The sequence below is a fragment of the Accipiter gentilis genome, chromosome 6 (genome assembly GCF_929443795.1).
Source record: "Accipiter gentilis chromosome 6, bAccGen1.1, whole genome shotgun sequence".
Taxonomy (NCBI): Eukaryota; Metazoa; Chordata; class Aves; order Accipitriformes; family Accipitridae; genus Astur; species Astur gentilis.
This window is the reverse complement of record NC_064885.1, coordinates 4,480,569-4,505,711: the sequence shown is the minus strand read 5'-3', so window position 1 is coordinate 4,505,711 and position 25,143 is coordinate 4,480,569. Positions and strand designations below refer to the sequence as shown.

The following is a 25,143-nucleotide window of genomic DNA, read 5'->3' as shown; positions in this document are numbered from 1 at the left end:
CAACAGAAAGCAAGGTGCCTTTAAGACAAGTCAGTGCTTTGCTAGGAAGGGAGTCAGTGCTACTGAAAGGGGCTTTTTTTCCTTATTTACCTTTTCTGGTAGTAATTTGTAGTTTGGTCCCACAATAAAATTAGGTTCTTTCATCTACTGATCTTATATTCTTATTAAATTTGTAGGAAATTTGTGTCCTCAAGACCAATATTTCCCTGCTGAATTTGATTGAAGCATATACACATGGATAGATAGTGTTATCCTGTGAAGCTCTCTCTTAGGAAGCCTGGGATGAAGATTGTTATTGCATTTTTTTCATAGTAAGCAGAACTGCAAACCACCCTTGATTAATAAAGAAACAGTTAGCAACCAGCTTTTGCAATGGGTTTGAAACAAAGCTTAAAACTAGCCACAGCAAAAAGTTTACTCTTCAGATACCTTTTCCCATTTATAATGCTTTCTTAGCATATGAGATGTCTACAGCCTGTAGTACACAGTACTTGCAGCAGACTAGCTTTTGAAAAAGCCATTCCTGTCTTTTGACTTACTTCCCTCCCCATCCCTTGACACACTGAGACCCCAGAGGAACAATGCAATCTGTCGTGTTCTTGAAAGTGTGTGCTGTAAATAAAAATGCATATGAACTCTGATGTTGTAGCTGCTTGAATTTTGGTGGGAGCTCAGGACACTGTGTATTTATTGCAAGATTGGACCTGGAAGGTGTTTTACAAAAGCGTCTTTCCTTCAGTCACATTCTGTCCTGACAACTCATGGTACAAACTGTAATCAGCGTTTGCCAGAATTGCGTGACTGCGTGGTGCTGGAGCTAGAGGAGCTATTCTTGCCTGGAGAGTAAATAATAGTTTTCATAAACATCCTTTCAATCTCTGATTTCCTTCCAAAGGAAACACAAACCTCATATGCAGTGATAGAAGGAAAAAAAGTTGTTCATTAAGTCCAAGCGAGCCAGGAGGGGGTTCCCTGCTAAGCCCCTGCTCGTAAGTTGTCTGTGTTAGCTGTGCCCTGCCTGCCTTGGGTTTGCGTGGGGAGGCAGAGCTGCGCACATGAGCAGTTGCCATCCCTGCTGCCCTTGCAGGTGACGGAGAATCGCCTGCCATGGGTGCGGAAGCTGATTCAGGAAGCTCATCTTTGGCTTTTCCATCTCCCGTCAGCCTTAACTGCCAAGCGCGGGGTTGGGAATCTGGTGGAGGCTGTTGGTTCAAGTGCTGCTGAAATCACTGGGAGCTGGGACCTGCTGTCAACCTATCTAATCTCTTTTTTTTTTTTTTTTTTTGGTAGCATGTTTGGAGACCAGTGATACCAGGCAGGTTCCTAGAAGACAAACTGAGGGTATTTAGGCTTTAACAGCTTGCTTTCTCTTTGGGGAAGGGGTAGTTTACCAACTGAGCCCAGCAAAGCAGCTTTCCCTCTCCTGCGGAGGAGCAATGCTTTACTGAGCCTTGTTGAGAGCTGCACCTTTGCAGCTGTCCAGGAGAGGGGAGCCCAGCCTTGTTTTTGAGACCAGGGTAACATTTTACTGATCATTGATGGTGAGGGAGTGCTGCCAGCAGAGGCACGGCTGAATAGCCCTGCATGTTATTCTCCCAGTTAGAACAAGCTAAATCCCAGTAAGACCAAGTGGGGAACATGCGGTATGCAGCTATGGGAATGTGCTCTCCATGCTCCTTAAGGAAAAGGAGACCTTAGGGATAGCAAATTCAAAATCCTAATTGCGGTTCCAGCCACTCTACTCCCTGTGATCCAGTCTCCTGTCCCATCTGGCTGGTAATGTGGCAGTCGTAATGATGGGGATAACACTTCTGTGCTCCACCTGGGTGCCGAGAGGATTGAGCAGGTCTTCGAGATGTAATTGTAGGTACGAGAAGGATGTTAAGAGTAGCTTTTTATAGTCAGTCTTTAACTTTTAAACTGTTTCCTGAATAGTCTTGATCACATACACGTGTTCGTATAAAATAGTATTTAGGTGTCTGAAGAAGCAGATTCTAAATCTAAAAATAAAGTCGATCAAATAGATGTGGCCCCAAAAGAGTTATTTAAGCAGCTCTAAAGACAGGAATGCTCCCTTCTCCACAAAGCATAACGTTTCCCAGTTCAAAGCATCTGCCTTTTTGAAATTTTGCCCTAGAATTTCCTCCAAATGCAAAAGCCTTAAAATAGTCTGGCTCATTTGGCTTCCCCTTCCTGGTGCGATATTTCAGTAAAATCTGTAGACAATACCATGAACTTCAGAAATTATCTCGCTAATGGTCCTTTTATGGGAGGAAACAACAGTCGTGGGTGGAACATTCCTCTGCAGGGCGTAACAAAATTTTCCTTGGGAGTCCCAGACTTGGGCTATTTCGGATGCCTTGGGAGAGGCTGGGAATGCAGGAGCTGCTGTGGTTCACTTGTAACAATATGCAGTTCAAGCTGTGCCTGCAGTTTCTGGGGAGCCAGTGCTATCTGATTTTTCCTCTGTAAAGTTTTTCTCAGAGCTGCTGCTGAACTGGAGTCTGGGCTGACCTTGCTAAGAGCTGCAGTCCAGTTGTGGCATAATTTCCTCTTTGCCCTAGGGTGTAGTATAAAAAAGTTCCCATAGATTTTTCCACTGAGTGTTTAACACACTCCGTACGGTTTTATTTGTCACTCTTTAGTTGTGTTTATTGCTAAACCTTCTGCGTGGACTGGCAGTAATTTTTTTTGACAGTTGCTGACATGCCTTTACTGGTTGTTTGGCTGAAGCTGCTTTACCTATCAGGCTTTCGTCCTTGTAATAAAGCAGCCTCTGCGTTTGCAGTCTAGTTTAACCCTTGACAGGATCTGTGCAACCAGGACGTGGGTGCCCAGGTCAGTAAAGGTGAGGCAGCTTTGTACAAAATGTATTTCCGAAGGACTCGAGAATTACGAGGAATGCCAAGATCTGTGGCTTTATAGTTTGAATCCAAAAAAAAATATTATTTCTTTATCTCTGGCCTATCTTTCACTTCCTGCCCTGTGAGCACAGGTGCATAAAGTAAATGACTGAAATTGAATGAGTAAAGACTGTGTTTTAAAGAAAAGCTTGGTTTTTCACTTAGTATCTCCTACCGTATTAGGGTCTGGCTCAATTAGTGCAAGAACAAAGTTAATTGTTAACAAGAAGAGAAAAGGGAGGTTTTCTGGGCTGGGAGAAGCCTTGCGTGTTTCTAATGGCTGAAGATACTGGTTGATAAGTTGGACTGTTTCAGTTGGCTCCTGCTTCTTTGCTCCATGAGAACAGTAATATATTTATTTTTTTTTCATCACTATAGCAGTGCAACAAAAGAGATGCCAGCTGTTGTGGTTAAAGAATACAAATATCTTCTTGCTGCCCAGCCTGAACCCAGCACAGTAGTAGACAGTTCAATTAGCCATCCCCTCCTTTGGTAACCAGTGCTGTCCTTTCTCATTGCGTGTAAAAATAAACAGCTCTGCAGCTGTGGGGAGGCTCAGACTGCCTGCCCTGCCCTGTGTGTGTGCTGCAGTGTCTGGCAGTGTTTAAGCCTGTGGCAGGAGGAGGATGTGTCTGGCATAGAAAAAATGCCCACAGGTTATTGGGTTTGACAAGGTCACAGATGGACGTATGTGACGTGCTTTTGGGGTTTTTTTTTGCTTTGAATAGACATCAGGAAACACTTTGCAGAATCAATATAGGGAGGAAGAAAGAGATGAAGGTGGACGGTGAGCAGAAGAGGAGAGTGATGCAGGTGCTGCATGTGGCAGAGAGCAGTGGGGAATTTGGTGCTCTCTGCTGATGGGGTCATCCCGGCTACTCAAGCGCCCGTTTAGCTAGCGGTGTCCTGAGCTGCAGGGCAGCTGGTGGACGGTGTCACTGGAGTCAGCGGCTTGTCCTCTCCTCGGCCCTGCGAGTGCTGGGTTGCAGGCAGCGTCAGCCCGCCAGGCAGGGAGGTGAATTTGTGCACCGTTTGCATAAACATCCTTAATGAGCAGCACTGTTGCTTCAGCCTCTCTTCTTACCTCCACCTGTTTGTGCGGAGGTGGCTTTTTTGACTGCAGGTTGTGTTTCACGCTGAACTAAGGTACTCAATGCTTTCAGATCTCCTACTGCAGGCACTTTTATTTCATTTTCTTTCTTTATTTAAATATATGCTCACTTCCAGACATCAAATTGCACGCCGCTTCCTTGGCTCCAGGGCCCAGGTTCGGCTCACGTGGTTGGTGTTGATGGGCTTCTGCTGCTGGGACAGCATTGACTGCCTTTGCCCGAGCCTTAAGAGCAGACAAGGAAAATCACTGTAAGCTCTTAATAACTAATTAAGCCTAAGTCTATAAAATATCTGGGGGCTTTTTTGTGTCACAATCCCTGATATTGTAGGCACCATCGTTGAATCATATTCATTCTCTCCTGCATGGCTAAGCTTTATCTCCTGTTTTTTTTGATGAATGGGTCATTATTCTGAAATATGAACAGACTAGTGTTAGATTTCAATATGTTTTAAGATGGCAAATGGATGAGGGTTAAATATTGTGTCTTAAGCTGTGTAATTTTATATATTTTTAAAAAAAAAGGTCATGCCACAGATTCTGTAAGACTCCAGTTGAGTGATTAAAGTCCCATAATATTCCTTTGTAACCAATGAATAATAAACAGAAGTTGAGCTGCCAAAATAAATCAAAAGTGAGTTTCATTTAGAGTGATTTCCCTAGTGAATTATGACAGTTGGATAATGTCCTTCCCATGTAAGAGACACAGTGAGCTTTTTCTAGCCTAGAACATGTTTATTGAAAAGGGTTTCAGGTGATTGGCATGCCAAGAAGAAATAGTGCTGTTTATTATCCTTCTGGCTACTGGCCATGAAAACTGGCATCTGCAACTGTATGAAGAGGTCAGGCGTAACTTTTGCCATCTGCTGCAAAGCCTGGTTCAAGGCCGAAGCAAGTCTGAGCTTGACCTTGCCTTGTGCTTCTGGATGGAAGCGCAGTGGATGCAGCCTGTCGCTGTCCTGTGGCCTGAGGCTGGAAACCGGCTGGTGTTTTGTACTGGCAAAAGGCACGCTTTCTTGCTGGTGGCGTTGAAGACGGCGCAAGCTGCAAAGTAAGACCAGACTGTTCCACAGCCAGTGCTGTTTGGTTTTGATGCCAGCAAAGCGAGAAGCCCAGCCTGAAAACACAAATCCGGACAACAGGCAGGAGATTTTGTCTTACTGTGGATCTCTTTTTTTTTTTTTTTTGTTGTCTCACGTTTTCAGTTTGTGGTAATGTTTGTTCCAGCTGTGCCACCTCTGTGCTTATGGCAGGTGAGCTGTCAGTATTTCCACTTAGAAATCCCTACTTGTAGGGTTCGTAGTATGATTGTCCATTCCCCCCACCTATGTTTTGCCTCTAAGGTCTCAACCTGAACATGAATTCATCTTACAAAATCTGACGCAACTTGAGTGGTTGCTAAACTTGACCGCCACAGCAGTCAAGTGTGGCTCTTATATTGCAAATATGACCAAAATGCTGCCTGCCGTATGCAAACTCATCAGCAGACAAATTGACCAGAATCCCTCAATCATTTACAGACTTCCTAGGCAAATTGAGTGTGCAGCGCTCCCGATCAAACAAAAACAGGCAGCTCGGTGCTGGAATGGAGGGTGAGCAAAGGAGCGGGTGTGCGTGACTGCCTGCAGCAGCCAAGGGCAGTGGGTTATTCGGTGCCTGGAGGAGAGGCCCTGAAAGACGAGGTGTGTTGTGGGCATAGGGAGGTGCAATAAACTGCTGCAATCAGGGTGTAAACAGAAATGATGTGAAGGGCAGAGACTCACGGCTTTGCTATTCTGAAATAATGAAGTGATAAGGGAAATAATAAGTGTCTGCGCAGGGGAGTTTCTCCTGCGTGATAATAGTGTTTAATGTGTTGAGCGGGGCTGGGCGTGGGAGAAGGCTGTGGCCGTTCACCTGCCAATATAGAGCTGCTTGACGAAGCTGTAGTAACCCACCTTGAGGTCCGAGCGTAATGAAGCTAAAGGCTTTGCTAGAGGGTTGTGCAACTCGCGCAATTAAGGTTTAAGTGGCCACGCCACTTGGGTGCAAGTTAGATGCATGACTGTAAAACTTGTGTAAAATTACTCACTGGAGCGAGACCGCTAAAACCACTGTCACAGCATATCACTGCCTTTCTTCATAGTGCAGGGCTGGGCAAATGCAATAAAAAATGACAGCTTGGGTGTTGGACTAGCGCAGGAGTGCAGTTCAGGAGTTATACTGCAAGGTTTCAACCAGCACAACCTGGAAATAGCCTCTCACTTCGCCCCCTGTGTCTGTCAGTGTTTGTGCAGCTATTCAGAACGTGGGTTGTGATTTCTGAGCATGATTTGGGAGGTTAAGTGAAGGGGCAATAGTAGCAATTTTAAGCTTGGTCCAGTGTTGGACATAATCTGCTTTGTTGATTTAAAGTGTGTGCTGTGCAGCCTTCGTGGTTAGGATTGGAGCTGATGACACAAAACTCTATTCCTTAGTGACAGTTGTAGTTGTGTAGTATTTGATGAACTCCTAGGGTAGAAATCTGCTAAAATCAAACCAAGTGTGATGAGCCCTTCAGGTTTGTCTGCTCAGGGAAATTAGCTGGCACAGCTGTGGTGCAATGTCGTCCTGCTCTGACGGACAAGCCCTCTCGGCTTCAGCTGCAGTGGTTTATCCCTAGCTGTAAAACTTAAGAGTTTTCTCTAAAATGAAATCAGACTGAGAAACAAAATATATTTCCACCCTTTCTCAATCCGGAGGGACTCATTTGTATGAGGTTTTAGTGGCAGAAATTGTTAGGCTGGTCACAGTGTGCAAGGGTTTCTTTGAAATCTTTGCAGCTGAGACTCCTTGGAGGATTGGGGATGGGAACTTATTTTTAGTCATGGTCTAGATTTTCATTGATCTGGGTTGTAAGTGTGGCAGCAAATGAAAGAAGCATTAACGCTCTGTATTCAAGACTGGGGACCGATCCAGGAGCATTAAATTCTCAGCGTCCTGACCACAGCCCAATTTGTAACATTAAAAATACATTTGGATGCTGTGAATTTGGCAGATGTGTCAAGTGTCTATAAAATACTTAGTAGAGGGCAGCTTTCTGATGTGAGTAATAACATCCAATTGAAATATATATTGGCTAGAATCAAATAAAAGTAGCACGTTTTCTAGCACACCACCAGCGAGCATATGGAAACCATCGAGGTATTTTAACCATTACTGGGGACAGAACAGTGTTAATTCAGTTAGTCCCCAAGCTCAGAGTTTCCCAAGCAAGCAAACTTCCTCAGAAAATTTGCTTTTTCCCCGAAGTGAAGGGACATTTTGTAGTAACGCACGGCCCTCTCTCAATTCCTGTTTGCATATTCCCTAGTACTTCAGTATTTGCTTGCACAAGATTCCTGATAGGATGAATAAAGATGTATTTAGAAATCAACACACCCACTAATGAGACACCACTGCTGGATGGGAGCGGTGTGACAGCTCCGTACCTAGGCTGGGAGGGGATGGAGGAGGCTCTGTCCATCTGCAGCAGCTGTGGGGATTTGGAGGGACTGACTGTAATTCACTGAATTGTTTTTTTGGCTTGAGTAGTGTTGCTAGTGCTGTTTTTGTATGTGTTAATGTCAATCTGGTACTGTAAGTTGCTGGAACATAACCTTTTAAAGGATGCTTCACTTCAACATCTAATGAATTAGATGTGGTCTTGTCCCACCTCTCACTTGGGTTATTTTCTTTCCTCCTTTTGCTGCTTGGAAGTTCTCGTGTGAAGGAGGTGACACAACTGATGATGTGCGGACTGACCTTAGAAGTTGCTTGGGATAATGCCAAGTAAAGCTATTTTTTAGGCAGTCTTTTTCTTCGTGATTAATGGTTTAACTCTGCTCCCTGTTGTTTTATATTGGTGTGTTTGGACTCTTTTCCTGTTGCATCTCAAGGTGAAGAAGGTAGGAGAGCTGTAGCTGATTTACGTGCTACGTTTTTCCCTCCAGCTTTGGAGAATGTGATGAAAACCCACGTAGCTCCCTGTCTGCCCAGTTTACCTGGGGTCTGGCTGTGTGCTACAGAGTTGGGTCTTCCAACTCCTGCGTGTGGTTTCTCAGTCTTCTGCATTTCATCGCTGCTGTTAACACAAGAGCAGGGGAGCTTTCACTGCATAAATACAGGCTGGCTGAGAAATGGGGCTGGCTAAAAATACATCATGTTCTTAAACTGGAAGATCCCCCTGTGTGTTCCCCCCCACCAAGAACTGCTTTTTGGGTCCCTGCTTCTGCGGGCTCTGGGGCCGTACCTCCCCGGGTGCTATGCGTGGAGCTGGACGGTGGTCTCGCAGGGGCACCCTGCCATCGCCTGCTTCCCTCCTGCGGCTGGGACACGCTCCTAAACCCACGCCGGGGCAGGAGATCAGACACACTACACCAGAGGAGGAGGAAAGTGATCCGTAGCCGAAGCCCGTCTTGTATCGAGCGCTCCGTCTAGAGTCTCTCGCTCTGTCGCTGGTCCTGCCCTCTTCGCTAAATTTACTGTTGTCAGAGCAGCTGGGGTGCCCCGAGGACAAATATTGCAGAAAAAGCCTTTAAGTAGCCGTGGCTGCGGTTCAGACGCTGCTGACGGATGGCTGTGCCTCTCTTGGGCAGTCGAGCCCTATCCGCGCCGTATTTCTCAGCTGGTGCCTGGCATTCAGGGATCTCAAGGTTGCATAAAGTTTAATAAATAATGCTGATGGGTTAATTGTAGCTTGCAGGCTCAGTTGTTGATTAGAGTCATATGGTGTTTTTCCAGTACATCGCAACCTTAATTTCAACATCCTTGTTTCATATAACCACAACAGATGATGTGTCCAGTCTCTTTATTTATTTGTGGTCCTCTGCCCCTGAAATGAACTGCTGTTGTAGGAAAGGAAACACAATAACTCAACTTCTGTACGCAGTTTGGGGGTGTGTACATTTACATGTCTCCCAGTTGCACTGACAAGGAAACCGATAAATTAGTAATGCAAGGTGAACCCTGCGTCAAGCCAAGGATGTAAGATGACTGGGTGCCGTTCATCGTGTAAACCAGTTATGCTGGAATAAGAGCAGTTTGTATTCTCTTGATACTGTTTTGGTTTTAGAATTTCTGTCCAAAATAAACCATCTATTAATAAAACAATAACAAAAGCAGTACGAAAATGCTTTTTAAATTCACAATTCGGTGTCTTAACAGGAGCAGAGTGTGAAGGGAAACGCATTCTCTCCAATATACAGTGTAGCCTTTAACATGGCTGTGGTTTCCCCTCTCCTGTTTTACAGGTAAAAGAATAATCGTTAGATACATTAATAAACTTCTGTATTACACCTTGAACAATTAGACCTACTTTCATGCCCTAGATGCTGGTTTCTTATCCCTTACTAATGAACACTGTTTATCCAAATATGAGGTGTTTTCTTAAAACCGAAGCTTGGTTTTGCTCTTAGCTTTACTCTGTCTTTATGGTGACGTGGAAGGTGCAGATTTTTCTCCATTATTCGTTAGTTTTCTTTATTTCCTTCCTCTACGTGCAGTATTTTACTTTCAAATGCTGCAGTTGGAATGTTACAGCCAAAAAGGTTTCATTGGTTTCTTTAAAAAGAACCGTAAGAAAGTTTAATTGTAGACTTTGTGCAAGAAGTAACACTTCTAATTTGGTTCTGAACTTCCCATCAGATCTGTCTGTCTGACAGTACCCTCCTGACTTAAAAAAAAAAAAAAAAAAGATTTTCACGCAGTGTTACTTTCAGCAAATCTTATGTATGTTTGAAGAAATGTTTTCATCTCTAAATGTAAATTATATAAAATCCAAGCATGTTGATGAATTAGTATGTTCTGACTCAAGTAAGGAATATGCAGCTCTTTTTTAGGAGAGTAGCTAAAGATTTATGTCTTAATGGCTAAGCAAATATTTGGAAACAAGTTTTAAGAAACGAAATGAGTGTTTATGAGCAATTCTGATTTACTCAAGTCTGTTAAGTTTGCTGTTGAGTTCTGTGTGTGTTTTCCTTTTTTTTAACAGTTATGGAAACGTATCCCCTTCTCTGAGAGATGCAATACAGAACTCGAACAGAATGGCAGCTGCTGTTCAGTGTCTCCCCCACATCCCAGCCATGTTATTTTTCACAGCAGTGGGAGACCACAGTTCTTTAATTCATCAGACGGGGGCAGAGCGCATGTTGTCTCATTTGTGTTTTTCCAGAGTCTGTAAGGAGGCAAAAGCCACAAGGGTCAGGACCAGGTGATGACACCAGTTCACCTTATTTTTGGCAGTTTTAAGTGTACGAGAACAAAATCCCATTTTACTTTGGTCGGTGTTCTAGGGGCAGTTTTTAGGTGGGGAGTTTGCCCACGGCTGCATGCGCTGGTTTCCACCAAGTGCAGAGCAGTGAGCAGCAGGAACATGTTCTTCAGGTGTAAACCAGTTTTCTGTAAATAGTCTCTGCTGGTTTTTGTCACAATATTATTAAATAGCACTGTGAACTGTTGGAGAGATTGAGTGTGGTTTCTTAACAGTGAGCAAAAGAGAAACTGCTGATATGTAGGCAGCTAGAAATCCTTGTTGGGGCCATTATCCAAGGATAAATTATGGGCAGTAACTTTGGAAAAGGTCCCTATATTCAAGTGGATGTTATTTTATCTCCTGAGGAAAACCGATAAGGCAGTTATCCAGTGGATAGGGATTTTAATGTAAAACCTGTAAGAGCTGAGATGGAAATCCTCACTCACAGTATTGTTTGCTCTGAACTCGGTTGCTGAAGGCTGTTGAGAACAAACGGCTTTGAGCTGTGTATTGATGCTAAAAGCAGCAACTCAAATGCTCTCTTCCTTGGAGAGCAGGTTAGAGATGCCACCCCCAAGTGAAAAGATTGTGGTGGAAGACTGGTGGTCTTAGAGTTCAGCTTGGCAGTCATGCCAAGGAGAGCTGCTGTGGCTGTTGTCCGAGCCTGGATCTGAAAAATTAGTCCTAGGAGAGCGGAATGAGATCAGAGATGTGTCTAGGAAGGGTACGGCTAGTTGGGAATTTGGGGTGGTCCTGCTGCGTGTCTGCATTGCTCTGTTGTGCTGCACAGTGTGTCGGACTTCCCCGGGCTCCTTAGGGCTGATCCTCCGTACTTTGCCTCCCGGTGGTTCTGTGGGCATGGGATCCTCACAAATACCTGTCCCTGCAAGTTGGTTTGAGATGGTCTGAAGTTTGAGTAAGTTTTGTGAGATTGCCTTGGCTTTGGATATGAAGGAGGATAATGTCTCTTTCTGGAGAATCTTTTTAATTGGCAGGATAAATCCTCGTCTCTTCTTTTGGAGACAACAGCAGCTCTGACTTCCCTGGGATTATGCGGAGAAATTAACATTTAACGTTAGTGCTGAAGCAAAGGGAAACATAGCAATTGGCGTCTGTGAAGAATTTTAGGTTGACCTTTTTTTTTTATACAGACCTATCCAAATCTCAGAACATGCAGGACAGTTGCTGCTTGCTTAATAGCCCACTTGAGTAATGTGCTGCAGCCGTGGTCTGGGACTGAGTACAGAGGCTATAGTTAAATATGTTGAAAGGAGCGTTCTTGCATTTGCACTTAATCCACATGTCTTTAAATGGAAGAGAAGAGAAAACTTTATTCTAAAAAGTGGCTAGGCTGGAGTCAAATGAGAAGGTAGGTGGTGGTGTTAATTTCTGATACAGTTGTCCGTGCAGCACATTTGTGTGTTCATTTCCCTTAGTGAACATGCTACATGATAACTGTGTGACACTAATAGATAGTGTTAACTTTCACATGATTCAGAAGATATTTCAGAGGAGACTTTTTTTCCCCCTCTGGAAAATGAATTATAAAACGTTTCCAACTTTTATACTTTTATTATAATGCAGCTATGTTCCAGCGAAAGCTCCTGGCGGATAGTTTGCTCATACATTTCCAAATGAAGATGTGTTAAATTTATTTGCTGAAGGAGCTTGTAGCTTGCACTGTAACCTTGGTCATGGGACTGCATATAAAAACAGAGGGATAGAAGCCCACTTAACAGTGGGAAACAAAGTGGAGCTGGAGCTGGAAATGTTATCAGACTGGGAAGGCAAAACGTGTTGAATTACTTCAGAAGTCAGATTTTGGACATGTGATTTTGGACATGTGGCTTCGCTCACTGAATCCACGTGTAGTTCACACTGGCTGTGTGAGGTCAGGATGCACCATGGTTGTATAAAGGGGACCACAAGCCCAAAGAAGCTTGCAGTAAAATAGCACAAAAATTCGGGCAAGGTCTATTTCCCGTGCTCGACCCTCTTTACCTGCTAAACCTGTGCCCTCTCTTCTCTGCCTAGAAAGAGCCGTTCCTCCTGCAGGTGGGTGGGAGGCTGAGCTGCCCACGCCAAAGGAATCCGCAAAATATGCATTGTGTTTTCCAACAGGATAATATCGTGTTAATTCAGTGAGGGGTTTAGGCAAGCACTCAGTGTTCTATATGTAATGTTGTGTATTTTTTATTTAGAATTAATGATGAGCATTGACTTTTGATGTGCTGGTGACATTTTCTTTGTAAGAAAACAGCTCCCCTCCGCTGCCCCAGCCCAGGGGCTGTAGGGAGCAACTGGGTATTTCTTAGAAGGTGAAAACTGAATGCAGCTTTTCTTTCCACTCTGACATTGTTTCTTTTCCAGGCCCTGGAAGAAGCCCAAAAAGCTATTCAACAGCTCTTCGGTAAAATTAAGGATATTAAAGACAAGGCGGAAAAATCAGAACAAATGGTGAGCAGCAATTTCTTTCTAGCCTTTGAAAGGGAGGGGGATGCTGACTTTTGCTTCCAGTTCTTGTTAAGAAGGGAACATTTTTGTCTTTGGTCCTGCTGACTTGTTGGTAATTTGCTGTCAAACGTGTTGAACCTGTACCCTTGTCCTTCTCTTAACATGGCTGTAGAGCTAACATGTTTGTAGTCCTAAAGGGAGGAGAGAGCCCTTCTTATCTCCTTAAAATTTTGTTGCTGTGGCTTGATATTTAACCAGGCTTTTTGTTTTTTCATTCACTAGGTTAAAGAAATCACACGGGATATCAAGCAGCTAGATCATGCCAAGCGTCATCTGACCACCTCCATCACCACTCTCAACCACCTACACATGCTGGCAGGGGGTGTGGATTCACTGGAGTAAGTATGTGAAATTTTTAGTGGTTTGCAGAAGTTTGGTGCAGTGCTCTGAATACATCTGTAACAGCTGCTTGTTATTCTAGAAGGAAGTTTACCTAATAGGTTGCAGTCTTTGATTTTTGCTGTCAGGTCCTTTCTGTGTTGCCCTGAGTGACCTGCAAGTTCACATTTCTGTATTTAAGGGTTTGCAGCATCGATTGCTTGAATTGCTGTGTTGATCCTTGGTGATAAGGAATGAGTCTGGCTTCATTAAAGAGTGAGACAGTCTGTGCAGTTAGGTATTCTCATTAGGGATGTGCTTTTCAGGGATTGGGGGGGATTTTTATCAGTCTCACGTCTTAAACTTGAATGAGATCTCTTTTTCAGAAAGGTCTACTCTAGTTCTGAGAATGACTTTAAAGAAGCCTTACAGCTTGTAGTGTCTGTGAAGGGGGGGTTAGATGTTTCTAATAATCCTTTGTGGTTTTTTTATTTAATGTGCTTGAGGAACACACAGGCTAGGGAAATCAGGTTTTTACATGCTGCATCTGTGAAGTTGTGAGACCAAGGCACAGCCTGTTCTTGGATTGTAGCAAACGCTGCACGAACACTGGGTTGTTAAGCATTAGGCTGCTGTCTCCATTGGAATAATCCTAAAGGATTAAATAAAAATAAACAAATTTTTTTTCTCTCTGAAACCTGTGAAAATTATTAACAGAAAAGTCAAGGCTAATAGCTTTTCAGCATAATGATTCTCCTCCCTGTGAAGCTTTAACTCACGCTTTGTGTGTGATGATGAATGACTTAACTCAGGTCATTATAGTGAAATAACATTTACTGCCTCCGGACCCATACTGGGAAGTGGATGTATTCAGTAGTTTACATGTTCTTTGCCAAGTGTTGCTTTTGACGTTTATGTTTTTTGAGGCATGTTAGATGTGTGCTGGATTGGTTTATTTTAGCATCAGTTAAGTGAAATTTTAATGCTGCATTGGAATGCTAATGAAGAGTCGTGTATTTTAGAAAAATAAATGTCAATAGGGACCAGCATGACACAGTGGGGATGAGGTAACCCGTGGAATTACCACCCAGGATTTTCGTCGAACCCGTCTTTGTAAATCTTTAATTTCCTCTGCAGGGCTATGACCAGGAGGAGACAATATGGAGAAGTTGCCAACCTTCTCCAAGGTGTCGTGAATGTGTTAGAGCACTTCAACAAATACATGGGGATTCCTCAGATTCGGCAGCTTTCCGAAAGGTAAAATGATCAAACCCTGAGCGCTTGAATGCCTGCTGGGAAGGAAGGTTAGAAAATGCATTAGGCAGAGTCAGTTTCTCAAGGATGTAAAGGCTGGACATGATCCTTTGAGCCTCTTTCCGGCCAAAACAGGTTAAAATTGGACACAGTTTGGTCAAATCTTGAGCAGCCTATTCTGTTAAATAACAGCAATTAGTGCGGGTGTAATTCATGAATGCTCTGTGCTTCTCATTGACAGGCTTTTAATTTACTTATGTGGAGCAATCTGTGGAAGTGCAAATTGTTTTATGTGAACTTCATGTGCAGGTGTTTGTGGTGAACCCTAAGGTGATGCTTTCTCCTGCTTTCTTAACCTCAGTGATAGAGTTTAGCAGCCTGGCATGAAGCAGAAATATATGCATTACCATAGTGGTGCTTGGGGCCCCTTTCTGCCCAGACATGTGCCTTACTGCTGTCGAATTGCTGTCAAACTGCATAGCTGGCCAAGGGTTTAGGCAGGCAGGATTTCTTTTTGTGGATTTGCCAAACTCAGTTATTTCAAGCACCTTGAGCTTCTTCTGCCAAAATCTGCTCCTGTTGCCCAATTCTGCTGAGATTTGAGGCTGATAGTAAATCTTCTCAAAATTGCACGCAACACACCTGACTGCTCTAAACGTTTACGCCGAGCTTGTATAGTCTTGATTTTCTAATGTGGACTTACACATTTAAATTTGGTGAGTTTTGGTGTAGCTCCAACAGCAAGTGCCCACCATTCTCAGCAGTAGCGGGTGAAGGCTCAGTCGTGACTAAGCCACCAGATCTCCTAGGGTCTTGGCTTCATTTGGGATGTGACAGCTGGGTGTCGAGGGACAAGGCCCTCCCTGTTCTAGGGGCCATTGCTGTCCCTGGCCAAAACCTGCTCTGCCTGCTTTACAGCAGGCTTTATTTCTCTCACATCACACATACGATGTCTGCTTAACAGCCTGTAGGAGTGCTGAGCACAGCTCAGAGGTGAAAACAGCCTATTAATGTTAGGGATGAACCTTCTTAATGATAGCATTTCTTTTCTGTCTGAAAATTGCAAATCTATCACCACCATCCTCTTGATGCCTGAGATGACTTTGCTTATTACAGAGGTACTCGAAGGAGCCTTCCAGGCACAGAAATTAATTTTTTTGGAGACTCCCTTCCCTAAGAAAGCAGCTGGCTGCCTGTGCTCTTTAGCGATGGAAACAGTGTTTGAATGATTTGTTTGTAGTATTTTCATGTAAATCTGTTGGACTTTCTTTACAGTATAGATACCTCTTCCAGAAAACCCAGATGGAATCCATGAAATTGAGCAAAAGAAAAATCCACCCTAAATCTAGAGAGAGATGGGGCCTTGTTTTAACAAAGCATTTGACCATAAGCATTTGCTTAAATGAACGTGAACATCAAGGAAATATAAGCATCTGTCAGTGCTTTTCTGGATTTAGGCAGTTGTCTATCCCAACCTCGTGCTCAGAAAGATAGCTTGCTTCCTTTTCTTCCAGAGCGGTAATGCCCTTGGGCGGAAACCTGCTGTCATTGGCCATTTTAAGGCCAAATACAGTTTAAGCCTTGGTCCAGAATTCTGGCTGGTTCTCCCTTTCTGATGGATGATTATTTAATACTTTTGTAGTTGCTGATAATTATAGAAAACAATTCATGCTGCCGCTAAAAGGCACAGCGTTTTAAAGTCATGCCAGAGACACTGGCAAGGACATGGAGGAAAACTTTTGTTTTATTCTCCCTTCAAGATAAGGATCTGAAAAGCTCAAGAAACTCTGTGCCTCCTATTTTTAGAATTGCCTCGGCAGGGTTTTCCTTCCAGTGTTTACACAGGGAGAGTTACACCATCTGGTAGCGATAGAAGCGGCTGCTTGTGGGGCGAAAGGAGAGCTGCACCCACGGTGTTGCTGGGATCTCTTTACTGCTTTGACATCCAGGCAGCAAATTACTGCAGGGAGGTCTACGGCACAGTAATATCTGCTTTGGAGTTTGACTACACGTGTACGTATTAGGGCCCAATTTGGAGTTGCCTTTTCTCTCTCTCTCTTTGCTTGGAAATACTTTTGTGTTTCGTGAAACATCAAAGGAAGTTAGCCTGGCTTCTCGCAGTGCTATTTTTAGACTGTGAAATTGCTGGGGTTTGATATCTCATGAATTTGGTTTAATGGTACAAGGGAAGCCTCTTGGATGTTTGCAAAGGCAAGAAATGCTTTAGTAGATGTTGGCACCAGACCTGTGACAATAACAGAAGTCTATTATATACAATAAGTCTATTATATACACTGCTAAACGAGCAGATTCTGTTGCTTTCTTTAATAAAGAGCCTCTCTTTCTTGGCGTGAATGGAGTGAAGCCAAATATGAATGGGAAACCATGGGAAGGAAAAGTGCCTGCTCGGTGGTGTTGGATGTGCTCTTTGTCATGGGGTATTCAATTTAGGTTCCTGCTCCTAGCTGCTGTGAAAACTAATGTGTTTTTAATGTTGCTTTCCACCTGTTCTGTCCCTTTGAAAATAACCAAACAAAATCCCACTGTAAGTATTCATTGGAAACCTGGCTGAACTCTCAATTAATTGGCTTCTTGTGCTGATCTTGTGGAGTATTGATGTAAAAATGTCACAATTCACATCCAAATGTAAATATTTTCCTAATCATGTTCCTAAAACAACAACTTAGATGGTGCATGCGAAGTTGTTTGCTGTAGTAAATAGCAGTATTTTGTTATCTCTCAATTCTCTTCTGTTTTCTCTCTGTGGAGGGAGCATACAATTAGTGGTCACAAACCCACCCATGAAAGTGGTCAAGAAAGCCTAGCAGATAGTGGAAAAAAGCCTGGAAAGTATTTAGGAGAAAGATTATAAGTTTGCCACAGAAGAAACAGGCTAGCTCAGCCTCTTTTTATCTCAGCAAGCTGCCAGGCGTAGTTTAAAATTTCTGGTAGCTTTGGCTAAAGGAATTGCGGTTTCTAGTAATTTAATGTCATTTGAAACATAACAGTGGGTTTTCTTGGTTTTATTTTTTTTAAGTCGGGGGAAGCAGAGAACAAAAGCCACTAATAATAAAACAAGAGTCAGAGAAACAAAAATCACTAATACTTGGGTAACCAAAGGTTTTGGCACATGCAAGCAACCCCAGGAAAAGGCAATTCCCTGCTGCGGTGAGCCAGGACAGCTGCTGTGATACCCCAGCATGCTGCTGGGGGGAATCTACTCAGGAAAAGATATCCTTATCAAACCGACCTGAGAAGAGATCCTAAATCTGTTATCAGCCGAGAGTGCCTGGGGTTGCTGAGCCTTAGTGGGCAATTCGCTTTCTGCAAGTGGTTAAACACACACGCTTATTATACACGTGCAGAAACAGTCCTTCAGCGGTGAATGCGCATGAAGCTAGCCATGGGGTTGAGGCTTTTATTGTTGCAGTTTCCATTGCATGAAGATTATTCTGAATTATTGAAAGGCTCACAGCTTTCCATGGGGAGCAATAATCTCTAGTGGCTAAAGCAAGCACCTTCCTGTGTTCTCTGCCTAAAGCAATGTAAATCTCTGTAAAGAGATGGCATAAATGTTTCATGTTTCTGGGTGCGTGCTCGTGGAAAAAAAAAATTACGGTGTCTGCGTGTGTACTTATGTAAAGAACGATAGTTACTGGGAGGGCAGCGAGGCTCCTTGTCATTGCTCACACATACCTAAACCTTTGGCTACTTTGATGTCTCTGCCCTATCCCTGTCTTACAAAATCTGAAGGAAAAAAAAAAGGCAAAAAAAAGTGCTAAAACTCATTTTCCCTGTTTGCTTCTGAGAGATTTTTAAGCAGGACGGATTTTTTTAAAAAATATATTTTTAACATCACAGTTAAGCAAGCCATTTCTGCAAGTTTCTTAATTTAAGGATATGAGAATCCCTGTTAAGACTATCCTTAAGTACTTTCCTGAATCCGTGCCTAAAACAACAAAGCCCTGGGACGGGGCTGTTTAACGGCTTGACAGTGCCTCTTTTAAATTTGTTGAGTCTTTAGGAATCTGGCTGCTGCTCTTTTCAGTGCCTCCACTATGCTTGCACTCCAGCTGTTGTCAAATAGGAAGGTCCCTGTAGCTGGTTGTAAGGAAAGAAGTACCACAGCTAATAACTTCCATTTGTTTATACAAACCGTTTGTTTCTAATACTAAAGACTTCTTGTTTCTTGATTATTTAAAAGATAAAATTTTTCAATGCATGTTTAGTGTCTTCCCCCCCCCCCCCCCCTCCCCCTTTTCTTAAGGATCAAAGGATTTGGTTCTGTGATGCTTTCTCACATGAATTACTAGTGCATACTTGTACAATTTAAGCAGGATTATACCTGTAGTTGAAGCTGCTGGGCTGGGTTCCTCCTTACTGCTTACATTTCCCATTCCTTCCATTTCAACATATTAGTGAATCCCTTTTGTTTCACGGTTATGAAGGTGTTAACTGGGAATCTATACCTGGAAGAGTAGAGGAGTTTCTAAGCATTCCTGTGAAGCAGAGAGCTTAAGTGAGAATTAGGTTTGACATTGTGGGCAGGAAGCTTTTCCAGCAAAATCCCCATAAATAAATCCTGGATAAGGCAGGTCATACATATAGTTAAATCACAGATAAAAAGTTATATTTCAACTGTCGCTTTTAAAGGACTAGAATTTTCTGTATTTGGCACCATTAAAGAATCCAGCCTGTTCTCTAGCATTGTTAGGTCATCTTGTAGTGTTTCGCTACTAATGGACCTCAAATGGGAAGATTAAAGCAGCAGATCATTCCTTGATAAGGTTGAAGAGTCTTAAACAACAAAAAAAAATCCAAAGTCTTCTCCCCACAGTCTGAACAAACATTTTCACAAAAGTAAATGTAGCCACTCTTTCTAACATATCAATCTCAGTGGAAAAATCCACTGCTTTGAATGATCAGTTTAGACCTTAAAGCGTTTCCAGTATAATAAAAAGTGATGGAAGAATGCGAGGGCTGCAGAGGGATATAAGTGCCTAGCTGTTTGTTTTGGCACTTTCTAGTATGTGTAGGCATTTCCATTTCCCTAGAAGTATCAATTAAGCTGTATTGACTTTTATTTCTGGAAATTGGAAGCTTTATTCTCTCAGCTAAATAAAGAGCAAGATTGTGGTTTGTTTGAAACTTTTTCACCCATTTCATACCTTTGCTCTTTTATGCTTCTTAAGAGATGGAGATTTATAGGATAAAACCACAGCCAACAGTATTCACATGGACGCATTTAAAAGTAGGTCAGTGCACCTGGAACTGTGAAAGGTTCACAATGAAGATTGAGACATTGTGAAGCTTTTTATGTGTCAGAAACACACTTTTGTTGAAGTGTGATCAACATACATGAATGTAAAGATAGATCGACCACATTGGCATTAAAGGAACCCTGCTGATTTCTCAGCTGATTAATTGGCCCTTAATGAAATACTAAATTGCGGCAGGGCAAGAACATCTAGGATGTGCTCTGCTACAGCTCAGGGATCGATGGTGTAGAGCTGGAGTTGTCATCCCGGTGTCATTCAGGGAGCAAATGCTCTCCCAGTTCTGACATACAGGCCTTCTTAGTGTGAATGTTTTCTCTTTAGCATGCTTTTTTTTTGTCCCTTAAAAACCTTCATGTAGCTGTTAGCGTTTCAGTCCGCTTTGTAGTAATGTTTGCAGGCAACGAAACGAAGAAGTTGTACAACCAACAAAGCCCTTGCTTCCTCTGTCCTTGTCAGGGTGAAGGCAGCACAGAATGAGTTGGGACAGCAGATCCTGGCTGACTTTGAGGAAGCTTTTCCTTCTCAAGGTACAAAGGTAAAGTTCTCTCTTCCCCTCTTCCTCCCATTGAAAATTGTTGCTGCAAACTATTCAATGTAATTGTCATTGGTTTTAATCTCATTTTACATTTAGATTTGATGTTTTTCTGTTTCAGGAGTTATTTTAGAAAGCAAGCGAGTATCCTAAGCTGTAGGGTGCTAGGTATATTTCTTACTGTTTCTGTTGAGTGAATGTGGGTGAGAAATGACACCCATCCTCTGTCACGCTGCACACCTCGATTGCAGTAAGATCTGCAAGCCCATTGAGGAATGCCCCAAGCAATTAATGTGTGGCCTGTAGACCAGAGTGGGGTTCCCTCGGCATATCACCCAGGTTACTGGTTATTTGTTGCACACGAAAGGTTTGTGTTGTGTTCAGAGAAAACCAAACATAGGCTGTCTTTTGACTTGTTGCCACCAAGTTTGTGTCTGGTTTACTCAGCACAGATAGAAATCTGGGCTAGGGCTAAGGCACCAAATGTGCTTCACCTACATTATGCATCCAAATGTTTGCAAACAATATAGGGGGTAGGTGTGAATTTGAATTTACTTCAAAGAAAACACTAGTTCTGTCTTCCAAAGTACAAGCTCTGCTGGTTTCTTTGTAAAACTAACAAGTACAGAAATGAGGAAATTATTTGGAACAGATCCCTGATGAAGGGCAAATCTGTGTCCATGTGAAGCAGCATCGAAAGAGCATTTTTTAAAAAATGTTTCTAAATTTTCTGTCTTCCCCACTAACATCATGATATGCACCAATACAGACCAGCAGATGCTACTTAGTGTTGCAAATTGATCATCTCTAGACTGCTTTTTTCCCCATTAATTTGGCCTTCAGGTTTGCAGAAAAGGGGTTTGCTTGTCCCACTTGTCAGCCACTTCTCTTAGCTGTTCTTCAGAATATCTGGGCCAACGAAAGGCTTTGGAAAAGTGACAGGACAACGGTTCTTTCTGTAGACAGAGCTGGCTGCTGTTCTGCGGTAGGGAGCTTTCTGGCTCTTGAGCTACAGAACAACTTTACGGCCAGCAGCTCAATTTTCATCCTACAGAAGAAAGATAAATTTTCACCCAACAGAAGGAAGACATAGAAGTGATAATACAGAGTAGCAGCAGAAGCATCAAAAAGAGAAGACTAATGGGAAAGGATAAAAACAGGATAACCTGGATGTAGTACAATTTACAATCACCCATTCAGCTATTTAACCTTAAATCATTTGTTCCTGTTTATTTTGATAGAGGCCTGGTGGACCCAGCAATGTCCTACGTGATGCGTGCCTAGTCGCCAATGTCCTGGATCCCAGAATCAAACAGGAAATCATCAAGAAATTTATTAAACAACACCTCTCAGAGTATCTGGTCCTTTTCCAGGAAAACCAAGATGTAAGGGAAGCTTAGCAAGCTACATTTGGATTTCGCATTTTGCTCTGCTGGCGTTCACAAAGTTCACGTTTCCACAGGTTCCTGTGGTGAAATGTTTCTAAACCGAGGGCTCGGAAGCCGTGACTTGCGGGTGTGATATGGACTGGCTGTTGAGTTGGGAGTCAATGTCGTCTCTGCCAGGATGACTTCCTCCCACTTTAGGCCTCAGTTTCATGTATCAGCCCTGGAAGTGTTTTCCCCTCGTATAGTAAAGAAATAAATTCAAGTTAGGTATAATTTCTGCACTGTAAAGGGTTGAAAAATTAAACTCTGAAAATTGCGAGCCCAAAAACTTTGAAAAGCCACACCTCCCCCCAAACAAACAAACAAAAACCCCAAAATGCCTAATGGGGGGGAGGGATTTCCAGGAAGTGGATTAATCTTTGTAGCTAATTTTTAATCTTCTTGTCCTGATGCTAACAGCTTTTTAAAAATTTACTATAATCATCTTGGATTTGAAAAAAAAAAAAACAACAAACCAACAAACAAACAAAACCAACTTTGGATCAAAATGTATTTTAACAGTTTCAAAATTTTGACAGATTGTGACAAAGAAGAGAAACAGGCTAAGTTGCTTCATTTTAAATAGCATTTTTCCATCAAAGTTTTTTGGATCAATCTTTCTACTTTTTGACCAGAAAACACTAATATTGGGGGGAAAAAAAAATCCCTTCCTGTTCATGTTGTAAGAATTCTTGTGAAGTTTGTGGGTCCACAGGCCCCAGAATGTGAAAACCAGCTGAACGTGAGAATCTAGGAATTCCTGTGTTCTCATCCCATTGTTGACTTTAATTTCTCTGTCTGCGAAACAAAGAGGGTGGGATCAAATGAATAATTATTGGGTTGAGTTTTCAATAGTACCTACATGATTTAGGAGTACTGTTATTCTCATTTTCAACAGAACTTGTCCTCTTAATTCGCACAAGATAGGGTTTTCAATCTGGCATGTGTTTAAGCACTTTGAAGAATGACTGTTAGCATTCAAAATATTATTAATAGTGGTCAAGTTAGCTTTGATCGATAGCCGAAGCTGCTCTGTGAAACTACAGCAGCACAGTTATGCAGTCAGGCTGAATATTAGCAGCTGCTGCTGTTAAAGATGATGTTCTCCGTCTTATTCAGGTGGCCTGGCTGGATAAGATTGACAGGCGTTATGCTTGGATAAAGCGTCAGCTGGTGGACTACGAGGAGAAGTACGGGCGCATGTTTCCCCAGGAGTGGTGTATGACGGAGCGCATCGCTGTGGAGTTCTGCCATGTCACAAGGTGAGCATCTGGGGAGCTCATGATGATGCCTCCCAGCAGAGTCACCTTCCTTAAAACCAAAAGGTTCGCTTGTCTTTTGCCAAATTGATTTTATATCCATAGGACTCTAGAGTGAAAACCCTGAGAGGTATCACTAAAACTGCATATACTTTTGAGAGAGTGAGATGATGTGGAAGTCAATTTTCAATGTAACAGAGGTAAAAATCAGTAGTATTAGAGGCCAAGTGAAATACTGTGAGGTGACTATGGTGTGACTGCCTCAGACTGTGCTCTTTGCCAGCCAGAGATGGGGGACCAGAGGAAGGTGCCAGCTGGAGTCCCAGCAGCACCATTGTCTTTGTCCTGGGACCCCAGTTTGATCCTGTGGGCTTTCCTGGCTGCAGTGGTGCACTGGCTGTTAGGAGATGGGGTCCTGTTACCCACAAAGGTCTAAACAACTGCGGTTATGTTTGCAATGTGATCCATAAAGCAGTTTTATGTTAGAGAGCATCTTAGGAATTAGCTTCAATTTTGTGATGAAAGTCTCTCTAGGGAATAGACTGAATTACAGTGTTAGGTTTCAGATCTTTCTTCTTATAGAAAACCACATTTGTTTTTTTCTATCCCCCCCCACCCCACCCCCCCTCTCTTTCAGGACAGAGCTCGCTAAGATAATGCGCACAAGAGCAAAGGAGATTGAGGTGAAATTGCTTTTGTTTGCAATTCAGAGGACAACCAACTTTGAAGGACTTCTGGCTAAACGCTTCTCAGGTTGCACTCTAGCTGATGGGACAGTGGTAAGGGAATTTCTAAAGAGCAACCCTTTACTCAACAGCTTCTTCAGGAGAAAGAAGCCACATAGCTATGGTAATGAGAGACTGCAAAAGGTGTCACCTGCAGCCTCCTCTTGCACTGGCAGGTTAGGGTGTTTAGTGTGATTGTGCTCAGTGGCTTGTAGTTAGGAAAGTGATTCTTGGTCTTGCAGACTGTGGTAGAGAGAATGGATGGCACAAGGCTCACAACCAGGAAAGTACACTGGTTGTGAACTTTTCTGGTTCTCCTGTGCTGTTTGCAGCTGAAACCACATTGCTACAGAGAACCACAAAGTAATTATGGCAACTGCATTATAATATTTGTTCTCTGCATGTCGATGACACATTATAACTAAAAGTCCCCTCTTCTCTTCATTTCTAGTTACCACACATTCACCACATGGTACCATCTTTCAATCCCACATTGTCTGTTGGGTTAGTCGTGCTTGCACGGGTGTTGGTAGCTTCTACTTTTCAGTTTCTCATTTGGTAGACTGTAAAGGCAGAGCCAAGAGAAACAGCTCAGTGAATATCTCTAGGGTCATCTCTGTGCTTTTTCTGCCTGAAACCGCAGCCAAGAGCTTTGCCAGCCAAGTGCCCTGGGAGCACAGAGTCCACGTGTGGCTCGGAAGCCACTGGTTTGAGGTTGGCTTCTCTGTCCAGCTGGTGTCTTGAAGCCTACTTGGATATGATAATTCAGCCTACGAGGCAAGTCTGCTGGACCCACTTGTAATTTGCTGTGGATCAGTAGGTGCTGCTAATTAAAAAGGGAAGTCCTGTAAGGTTTTGCCTCCTGGCTGAATTTCAATCTCTCAAGAATATGGCTTTATTTTTCTGACAAATTTCGTATGAAATTTGCAGCTTTAATTAAATTGGCTTCACTGGGTTGTTATCCCTTTGGAGAAGGTAGGCACAGAAGCTGTTATAGCTGAGAAAAACAGAGGGGGAGGGTGTGGCTTGAAATAAATGAAAATCCTCTCTGTCCCCCTTTCTAAGCTGCCTAGAGGCTGGGTCTGGATGTCACTTTCTGACCTGTTTTATACACAAAACGAAGGCCATGATTATAAATGACTATCTGGTGAGTACACAGCGGGGACAAGCAGTCTGGTGGAAGCAGTAATGCAGGATTTACTGCAGCGGCGGAGTTTTGGGGCCTGCTGTCACGGGTCCTCTCCCAGTGGAGACCACATTTTTTGGAGTGTGTGTGGTTTGGGAGTAGAAATTTGGTGCTGGTCAAAATGCCCCTTCCAGGGACGATTCAGGCAGAGCGGGTGAGTGTGGGTGCAAGAAGAGCAGGCTATAAGAGGGTGCTGAAGATGAAGCGTGCTGGTGGAGCGATGGAGAGGGGACCAGTCTCTAGCCCTGTAGTAGGAGGGAGCTCTACCCTTGATGGAGAGGCACTGCCTGGCACCCGGCAGTCACCTCTGCTTGAAGAAGGCAAACTGCTGTACAGTGCTTTGAAGGGCTTAGTAAAGCAAAACATGGAGGCAGCTGTGTGCCAG

General features: G+C 43.1%; 1 protein-coding gene across 3 annotated transcripts in view; it reads left to right on the top strand.

The window, feature by feature from the left end:
* VPS53 (VPS53 subunit of GARP complex) overlaps positions 1-25,143 on the top strand; it is a 69,316-nt gene that overhangs the window by 7,451 nt on the left and 36,722 nt on the right. For 2 of the 3 annotated variants that reach the window (XM_049802614.1, XM_049802615.1), the window contains exons 5-11: positions 12,635-12,721; positions 13,001-13,116; positions 14,234-14,353; positions 20,086-20,164; positions 21,403-21,546; positions 22,708-22,850; positions 23,485-23,626. In XM_049802614.1, coding sequence (XP_049658571.1) covers positions 12,635-12,721; positions 13,001-13,116; positions 14,234-14,353; positions 20,086-20,164; positions 21,403-21,546; positions 22,708-22,850; positions 23,485-23,626 — 831 coding nt within the window. Of the gene's footprint in view, positions 1-4,249; positions 4,266-12,634; positions 12,722-13,000; positions 13,117-14,233; positions 14,354-20,085; positions 20,165-21,402; positions 21,547-22,707; positions 22,851-23,484; positions 23,627-25,143 lie in introns of those variants that run through there. The other variant, XM_049802616.1, reaches the window with a different exon arrangement.